Genomic DNA, 10,110 nt, shown 5'->3' with positions numbered 1-10,110 from the left:
CAAACTTGCTGAGGGTGCAATCCATCGCCTCATCCAGGTCATTAATAAAGATATTGAACAAAACCAGTCCTAGAACCGAACCTTGGGGCACTCTGCCTTTGGCCAAACCTGAGTGAATGACATTGCAAACTGGTGCTTGGCTGTCCAATTCAACTATACTATTGACCCACCAAAAAGCTTATGAGTCCCTTTGGTAGAGAACTTCTATTTGAGATGTTAGAAGAGGGGCAGCACACTTAAATTTTGTCTTGTGCAGCAGCTTTCTTGTCTGTCACATGCTCTGTCTAGTTTAAGGAAGGTGTGTGGTGGAGGAGGGCACAATATCCTCAGTGGACAGTGCCCTAAAATTCTTTAAACTGGGCCTGATGGGTAATCCAAAATCTTTGAATATAAACAAGGTCTGCAAATCTACTCAACCACAGTACAGTGAAAGCTAAACTACCAGACATAGCATAATTGGAAGAATACACACATAACACACCCTTCTTCCTCCTGCCCTCATCCTTGCAGCTGTGGTGAGAAGTGCTGATTTAATTTTGAAACACAGATGTCTTCTGACTCTGCACCTCCTCCTCAGATCATATGCATCTGTGAGTAATATGGGCCTAAAGAGTCAAATCTTGTAAAGTGCAATGCAACTGTGGAAGTTTTAAAAAAAACTGCTGAGATCCTGGCCCTGCTGAAGTCAATGGCAAAGCTTTTTTGGTGTCAGTGGAGCCAAGATTTCATCCCAGGCTTTCTATAATGGATGAATGGTTGCAGTTTGATTATTTGACATAAAAGGGAGCTCAGGGTTTTCAGCATTTTGCAAAGTTATTCTACAGTCCTCAGAATGTCAAGGTTGTCCCAAAGAAAATAAAGACTTGTGAGCAAAGCACAGGCAGAGCTATACAAAATGCTTACAACTTCCCTGAATATACTACACTAATTGATCTTCATCACTTTGGAAAACTTAATTCTTGAAAATGAAGAATATTTTACAAACTATTCAGGAGCACTACATTTTGAAAGAGTTCAAGATTACATCTCTCATTAGGACTCTGTTTCCCCTATGTGAGGATTTCTACCTTGTAAGAAATAAGGGATTTATTTTTCCTTCAAGTATGACAAATTTGTTGAAAATTCACATTTAAATTAAACCAAACTTCTCCAAATGGTGCTTAGTTCTTGAGAATTAAAATATTTTTTACTAGGATTTCTAAGGACTTGTTTACACTATCGCGTAAGCTAATATAACTTACATTGCTCAGGGGTATAAAAAACCTTCTCTTCTGAACAACGTAAATTACATTGTCTTACAGTGGTTCCTACACTGTACTATGCTCTTTCCTTTTTACTCTTGTTTCAATGGAATAATTATATCGATAGGAGAACATTCTTCTGTCAGTGTAGTACATCTTCACCAGGTACATTATAGCAACAGTGATATAATGTGGTAGTGAAGACAAGTCCTAAGGGTATGTCTAGACTACATGGCTCTGTCACCAGAGCCATATAGATTAGTTTACTAGACATACCCAAATGAAGCAGCAATTTAAATAATTGCTGCTTCATTTAAATTAAAATGGCTGCCGTGCTGAGCCGATCAGCTGTTTGTCAGGTCAGCGCAGCAGCCATTTTAATTTAAATGAAGCGGTGATTTTTTAAATCACCACTTCATTTGGGTATGTCTAGTAAACTAATCTACATGGCTCTGCTGACAGAGTCATGTAGTCTAGACATACCCCAAGTGTTTGTCCTAGTATTCCCTCCCAAAGATTCAGAAATGTATTTTGCGGGAAATACACTGAATGCTTCTATTGTTGGGAAAGTTTGGATCTACTGATTTTTTTATTTGGTTTTCATACTGAATGATAACATAGACCCATGAAATCATTATATAAAAATGAAAACACATACAACAGAAATATTATTCCAGGTTATAGTAAAATAAGTATTTATGTGGATTGTTGTTTGACAAATGATTGGTTTCTTTTCATGTGCAAAACAGAACAATGGAAAAGAAAATTAATAAAAAGGAAAATATGTATAAATCTCCCCTCACTTTAATGAAATAGTCCTAATGGACCATTTCTTTGTTAATATGTGCAGATTTGCTACATTTCAATTGTTTGGAGGGAGCCTCCAGTTTTGTATTAATTTTGTGGTTGTTTTTAAAGTATCTTGTTTCAATGCAACAATTTGAAGCCCACACTTTGGGGGAGGGGGAGGAGTGCTGATTTGTCTTTTAAACTCACTAATTCTGTTTAAGTATTGATCTAGTCAATATCTTCATCGACTATGTAGATATTGACAAAGAGAGTACACTTACTAAGTTTGCAGATGATACCAAGCTGGGAAAGGTTGCATGTAATTTGGAGGCTAGGGTTATAATTCAAAGTGATCTGTACACACTGAAGAAATGGTCTGAGGTAAATAGGATGAAGTGTAATAAGGTTAAATGCAAAGTACTCCACTTAGGAAGGAACAATCAATTTCACACATACAGAATGGGAAGGGAGATAGAAATGTAGCCGTGTTAGTCTGGTGTAGCTGAAACAAAAAACAGGACTATGTAGCACTTTAAAGACTAACAAGATGGTTTATTAGGTGATGAGCTTTCATGGGCCAGACCCACTTCCTCAGATCAAATAGTGGAAGAAAATTGTCACAACCATATATACCAAAGGATACAATTAAAAAAATGAACACATATGAAAAGGACAAATTCAAACTTAGGCGTAAAGTGTCAAATTTAAGCATGAATGACAGTTCTGAGGGTGAACCACATATTCACAAAGCTGAACCACATATTCACTCTGCTGATACCATAATTGGACCTAACCAAGTGAGATCAAGAACACATATTCCTGCGCATCCAGAAATATAATTTATGCTATCATGTGCCGAAAGTGTCCATCTGCTATGTACATTGGACAAACGTCTCAGACACTTCGCCAAAGGACCAATGCCCACAAAACAGATATTAGACAGGATCACAAAGAAAAAACAGTTTCTTGCCATTTCAACCAGAAAGGACATCGTCTCAACGACTTGATTACCTGCATCCTGCTTCAAAGGCCTTTTAAGACTACACTTGAAAGAGAATCCTCTGAACTATCATTCATTCTTAAATTTGACACTTTACGCCTAAGTTTGAATAGACTTTAATTATCTTACCTATTACAAAGATAGCTTCCCCAATTATCACATCTAATATCTTTAGCTCACCGACATTTACCTCCCACTCTCCCATCCCCTTTCTGTTCTGAAATTTGATTTGTCCTTTTCATATGTGTTCATTTTTTTAATTGTATCCTTTGGTATATATGGTTGTGACTATTTTCTTCCACTATTTGATCTGAGGAAGTGGGTCTGGCCCACGAAAGCTCATCACCTAGTAAACCATCTTGTTAGTCTTTAAAGTGCTACATAGTCCTGTTTTTTGTTTCAGAATGGGAAGTGGTTGCCTAGGAAGGAATACTGCAGAAATATCTAGGGGTCATAGTGGATCACAAGCTAAATATGAATCAACAGTGTGACACTTAGAAAAAAAGCAAATATGAAATTAGCAGAAGTGTTATGAGCAAGACTTGAGAAGTAATTCTTTGCTCTACTCTGTGCTAATTAGGCATCAATTGGAGCATTTTGTCTAGTTCTGGGCACATTTCAAGAAAGATGTGGAGAAACTGGAGAGGATTCAGAGAAGAGCCAGGAGTAATTCAAGTCACTAATGTAAACATAGTGCAGAGAAAGCCTGTCTTTGTGAGATTGAAGACTGGAACAGGGAGTCTCTTTCTTAACCTTTACTGGCTGGAGAGGCTAGCCCAGTGTTGGGAAGCCTAAGGAAAATCCAATGCCTATCTCCCCTTCAGGGTTCCTCAGGATGTGGCCCCAAATTTAGGGCTGGATCGTCTGCGTACATTTGTCACTGGTGTCCTTCCTGGTGGTAGGAAGTTAGGGGTGTGTCTGTCTTTCTGTGGCCCCTCCCCCTAAAGCTCAGCACTGCCTGTCACTAGAACTGTCTGGCCGCCTCCCCCTCCGCCCTGTAAGGAGCCGGAGGACGTGTCTGCCCCGCCCTGTCGCTCTGTCCCTCCCGCAGTCGGGGGAGGGGAGGCGGAACGCTAGTGCCGGGCGCCTGTGGCCGGGGTGCCGTTGTGGGGCCGGACCGTAGGCGGCCGGGGAGCGCTGGCTGCGGAGCGATGCTGCTGGTCCTGCTGGGTAGCCGCCCGTAGCCGCAGGTGGGGCCGCGCCGCTATGAGGCTGCTCCTGCTGGCCTGTCTCCGAGCCCAGACGGGGAACGCCACCACCGCGGGCAGGATACAGTAAGTACCCCCCGCCCGGCCGTGCCTCTCCCTGCACCAGAGTGAGGTGGGGGCCCCTGGACCTGCCTGCCTCGCTCCTCTCCTCGCCGGTGACTGGAGCACGAGGGTGTCTCACCTGGACCCGCCCTTCTTCTCTTCCCCATGTTCACAGGCGGTTCCTTGGGGTTTGCCTCCCCCCTTCTCAAGGAGGATCTTCCCATGTTTGCCTCTTCCCCCTTGCAAAAGAGGGGGGTCTCCCTATGCCTATCTCCTCAGCTGTGAGGACAAGGGGAAGGGGGTCTCCCCTGTATTGTCACTGCCTTCCCTCATATGCTCTCGGGCAAGGGAAAGCACTCATCTCCCTTGTGCCTGGTCTCCCTTCTATCCACATGGGCAAGAGGGCACTCTGCCTGTCTATCTCTCTCCTGCTCCACAAAAGATGGGTGAGTGTGTGTGTGTGTGTGGGGGGGGGGGGTTCCTTTGTGTGTAATTAATTATTCCTCCTGTCCCCCACACCAGTGTCTTCTGTACATTGAGCACTTGGGTGGCCACCTAAGAGAGAGGCCAATGCTGGTCAGCTGATTAGCAGAGTACCCATAGCTGGCAGCATATGTTTCTAATGGTTGTGCACATCTGCACTTGCCTTGGTGCCTGTAACAAAGTGTATTCTTCCCAGGGATGGGGGAAAAAAATGGAGGGAACACTGTTCCTCCCACTCTCAGTCCATTTCCACAGGAACAACTATGAGAAGAATGGGTGCAGCATAATGTTGTGGTAGTCCCACCCATGCTTTGTGAAAACTGACTTATGAATATAAAAATGCTTAATTTGGAGATGCTTTGGACAAAATACCTCATGTAACCTATAAATTTTAAAGTTACAGTGTTTTGGATTTCGCTATCATATTTTGATAGAAATGTAGCCGTGTTAGTCTGGTGTAGCTGAAACAAAATACAGGACTATGTAGCACTTTAAAGACTAACAAGATGGTTTATCAGATGATGAGCTTTCGTGGGCCAGACCCACTTCCTCAGATCAAATAGTGGAAGAAAATAGTCACAACCATAGATATGTGACTATTTTCTTCCACTATTTGATCTGAGGAAGTGGGTCTGGCCCATGAAAGCTCATCATCTGATAAACCATCTTGTTAGTCTTTAAAGTGCTACATAGTCCTGTATTTTGTTTCAACTATCATATTTTGGTACACATATCATTCTTGAATGAGAAGTTAGAAATATGAAATGTGAGATAGATTATAGTTTTAAATGTGCTCATGAGAGCCATTACTGGTGCCTCCTTCTCATCCCAAGCCTTAATGACTTGCTGATCAACTTAATGATTTGTAAAGACATATGACCATACTACCTGGTACTGGGATTCCATTTTGACCCAAGTATTTTTCCATGGAAGGGGGAATGCAAGTTTTTTGTTAACTAGCATTAGCTATGCATTTTCTTTTCATTTTAACTTGCTAAAACTTTGATCTATCTATTTTCACTTGCTACCACTTAACTCCTATTTCAGAGGGGTAGCTGAGTTAATCTGTAACAGGAAAAACTTAAAAAACAATAAATAGTCTGGTAGCACCTTAAAGATTAACAAAACATGTAGATGGTATCATGAGCTTTTGTGGGAAAAATCCACTTCTTCAGATGACCGGAGTATAAATCCTACTGTTTGTACTTAATAAAAACTAGGGAAATAAAAGGTTAACTGGTTAATGGGTGTGGCTTACTGATTTCGGTTAACCTGTAGGGATTAGTGTGGCTCCCTGCCCACACTGGCCAGGGGATTTCTATAGTCCTGTGGGGCTCACTGCAGGCAACGGCTGCTCCAGCCAGGCACAGCAGCCCCTGGCAGTGTTGGGCCCCCTGGCTTTCCCACCTCAGGTTATATGCTGGCTCCCTGGGAGCTGGGCTGAAAGGGGCTGCTGGCCCCACTCCCTGAAAGCTGGCTGCAGAGCCTGTAGTGAAGCCTACCTGGGAGCAGGCCCAGTATGCCTTGCCAGTCCTATCCCCTGGGAGGTTTCACTGTGGGTTCTGCATTATAAACTTTATACTACAGAGTCTGCAGCACATGTAACTACTGGGATTTCTAGCAGTTACAGTTCTACATGATGTTTTACATCCATAATAAAACTACCTTTGTTTACTATCAAACTCAGTGTAAAAGTTATCTGCGGGATATCTCCAGTGTACATATCTTTCTTTCATTGATAAGAGGCAAACATCCTCATGAGTTTTCCTTGTGTAAAGTTTTACACAGAGAAATCCAGATTTATTTTTTACAGGGGTTTTGATCCCTTTTGGGGGTTAATTACCTGGGGGCTGTACTCTAGAACTGCATTGTGACAGAGCTGAATTGGTTCAGTATCTGCATTGCTTATTAGGAGGATGGTAATTGCAACTCTGTACCTTGTCTGAGGGAGAATAGAGGAGCTGGCTGAACAGGACAGGGTGGTGCAGAGCCTGAGAAAGCAAGAAGGTAGGTGTCAGTGGCATAATCAGCACACTGGGGAGCAATCCGTACGGGACGTCTGTGATATCTTACCCCCTCACAAATATATTTTCTAATCAGGGCTTTTCTCAAGTCCTGAGGAATTCCTTCATTGATAGAGATTGGGTCTGTAAACATCCGCCTGTGACAGGGTGGCTCCGCCCCACATCCAGCCCCAGGAAATCACCTGGCTCAGGGGGCAGAGAGGGCCATGCCCACGTAGCCCTACTCGGCATGCTCCCAGGAGGCCCCAGGTGTAAAGGACTGCAGTCCTATTCAGTTGGGCGGACAGCCGCCGGACCCAACTTGCAGAGCCGCCGACCCGTCAGCCAGAGAGGGGGTCGGCAGGCCCAAGCCAGGCTCGGCCCCAGTGTCGGAGCTGCCAGCCAGCCACCCGGGACCCAGGCACCGGACCTGCCACTGTGACCCCAGATGCTGAGTCAGAAGGTGCTGCAGGCATCGGGCTAATGCCAACAGGTGGGATGCTGCTGACCAGGGGAAGGGGATAGGAAGTGACCAGGGCAGGGAGCCGGAAAGGCCCCGGAGGGCTCTGCGCGTTCAGGAAGGAACCCCCGCCGAGCCAGTGGTGGGAGCTGCCCGCCACTGATAGGGCCCAGTGGAAAGGAAGGGCCCAGGCGCCTCTACCCCTCCTTCCCTGACCCCCAGTGAGAAGGGGTTTGCCTAAAGGACTAGGTCTCAGGGCCTGCGTACTTTCAGACTAGGCCAGCGGGCCGGGCCGTAGATCCCCTAATAGAGGAGCAGCGTACTTTCAGACTGGGCCAGGGGCCATAGTTCCCCTAATACAGGGGCAGCGTACTTTGAAACTAGACCGGAGAAGTCCGAACTATGCCCAGGAGGCGGGCAGCCCGCCCCGAAGGAGGGGCGGCCCCCTGTCACCTCCAAATAAGTCACAAAAGAAACAAGGCATCTTCTAAATCACGGAGACTTGGGCAATGTCAGGCTAATGAGATGAGTGCTACATAGTGTTTTTATAAAGTTAACACTCCACAAAAGGAATATCTTTATCTGTATCTTGTATGTCACAGTACCTTAAAGCTAGTAATGACAATGCAGGGCAATAAGAGTCAGAATTTGTAGGTTATTTTCCTAACTCTTCTACATTGAGTGATGCTGAGTAAGTCGCTTAACCACTTTGTATGCCTCTGTTTATCCCCACTTGTAAAATCAGATTGATAAGGGCTTGTCTACACAGAGAACTTATCTCAGATGACACATGATGTAATTTAAAGCAAAATAGCTATTCTGGTCTTTTCCCCAATGTAGACAAATTCTAGTATATACCTTTTCTGAGCAGTATGAAACTTCCTTAATTAATGTAAAGTACTATGAAATCTTTAGACTAATGGCGCTATACAAATACAGGCAGTCCCCGGGTTACGTACAAGATAGGGACTGTAGGTTTGTTCTTAAGTTGAATTTGTATGTAAGTCGGAACTGGTACATATTGTAGGGGAAACTCTAGCCAAACATTTCTCCAGAGCTCAGTTTTATTCTCCCACACCTCACTTCCCTCAGTCCTTTATTCTCAAGCTGAGGTGTCTGCTGAGAAAAGCCGCTCCGCGTCTCCCTGGTCTGCTGGGTGGGGCGCTAGCTTCGCATCTCCCTGGTCTGCTAGGGGGAAAAGCAGCTAGTGCGGGGTTGCCTCACCCCGTTTGTAAGTAGGGATCCGATGTAAGTCGGATCCATGTAACCCGAGGACTGCCTGTACATATTATTATTGAAGTAGTGTTGATGTTACCATTTACCTAGTACTTTTCTATAAAATATAGGAGAAAAATGCATTATGATTAAGAACATAAGAATGGCCATACTGGGTCAGACCAAAGGTATCTGTATCTTGTCTGCCGACAGTGACCAATGCCAAATGCCCCAGAATCAGTGAACATAACAGGGATTCTTCATGCAATACCTCTCCCATCACCTAATCCCAGCCTCTGACAGAGGCTAAACACACTGTTCCTACTCATCCTGGCTAATAGGCATTGATGGACCTGACCTCCATGAATTTATCTGGTTCTTTTTTGAATCTTTGTTAAAGTCCTGGTCTTCACACACCCTCCTTTGGCAAGGATTTCCACAGGCCAACCGTGCATTGTGTGCAGAAAAACTTACTGTTGTTTGCTTTAAACCTGCTATCTAATAATTTCGTTTGGTGACTTCTAGTACTTATGTTACGGGAACAAGTAAATAACTTTTCTTTATTCTTTTTTTCCATACCAGTGGTTAAGTGACTTACTCAGCATCACTCATTTTGTAGACTTCTACCGTATTCCCCCTTAGTTTTCTCTTTTCTAAGCTGAAAAGTCAGTCTTTTAAATCTCTCTTCATATGGGACCCATTCCAATGGGCTTTCAGAGAACCATTCCAAGCCCCTAATCATTTTTGTTTCCCTTTTCTGAACCCTTTCCAATGCCAATATATCTTTTTTTGACATGAGGTGATCACATCTGTACACAGTATTCAAAATGTGGGCGTACCATGGTTTTTTATAGAGGCAATAAGATATTTTCTGTCTTATTCTCTAAACCTTTTTAATGATTCCTGACATTCTATTTGCTTTTTTTTGACAGCCACTGTACATTGAGTGGGTGTTCTCATAAGGATGTTAAAGGCTAGTCAACTAGTCAGCGATCCAGTAAGCAAATGCTTATATGATAGTCAGTTGACTAGTCAATCTCCCCACCCCCTTGCTGCCTCTATCAGATAGAGGCAGCAAAGGGGGACAGGTAACGGGGTACTTCAAAGGGCAGCACCGCACAGCCTGATTCCAGAATCAGTTGTGTGGGGCTACCTCTGTGAAACCCGAGGCAGCGTTTCAAAGCGGCAGAGCCACTTGGAGCCTTGGGTCCCCTGGGAACTCCCCAGCTGATCCTGGGCTCCATTCAGCATTTCCATGGAACCCAGGATCAGCTGGGGAGTCCCCAGCAGACCCTGAGTTCTGGGGAAATGCCGCGTGGAACCCACAGTTGGCTGGAGAGTCCCCAGCTGATCCCGGGTTCTGCTGAAATGCCGTGCGGAGCCCAAGATCAGCTGGGGAGTCCCCAGCTGACCCCAGGTTCCGTGTGGTATTTGAAATAGGCACTGCAACATGGAGCCCAACCCCTTCTCCCTTCCTCCCCCCGCTGACCCTGGGTTCCATGAGTGCGCTTTCACTTTGAAATGCACCAGAGCCCCCGCTGAGGACTGTTGTACATTTCAAAGCTGGCACGCCCACATGCCGCCCAGAATCAGCGGCACTTCCTGCTGGCCCCAGGCTGCGCGTGGTGTTCTGCATTCCTTCTTTGAAATATACAAGTGCCCCAGAGGG

The 10,110-nt window shown here is 44.7% G+C and overlaps 1 protein-coding gene across 6 annotated transcripts in view; it reads left to right on the top strand.

Annotated features, from left to right (window-relative positions):
* Positions 1-4,023: 4,023 nt before the first annotated feature.
* GLT1D1 (glycosyltransferase 1 domain containing 1) overlaps positions 4,024-10,110 on the top strand; it is a 170,684-nt gene continuing 164,597 nt past the window's right edge. The window contains exon 1 of one of the 6 annotated variants that reach the window (XR_012895997.1): positions 4,024-4,304. Coding sequence is in view for 5 of the 6 variants with exons in the window: in XM_075898463.1 (XP_075754578.1) it covers positions 4,237-4,304 (68 nt within the window). In the remaining variant the exon portion in view is untranslated. The remainder of the gene's footprint in view (positions 4,305-10,110) is intronic. The other 5 variants (XM_075898463.1, XM_075898460.1, XM_075898461.1 and 2 more) reach the window with 5 other exon arrangements.

Source organism: Pelodiscus sinensis, chromosome 15, assembly GCF_049634645.1.
Source record: "Pelodiscus sinensis isolate JC-2024 chromosome 15, ASM4963464v1, whole genome shotgun sequence".
Taxonomy (NCBI): domain Eukaryota; kingdom Metazoa; phylum Chordata; order Testudines; family Trionychidae; genus Pelodiscus; species Pelodiscus sinensis.
This window is presented reverse-complemented; position numbering and strand designations above follow the sequence as displayed.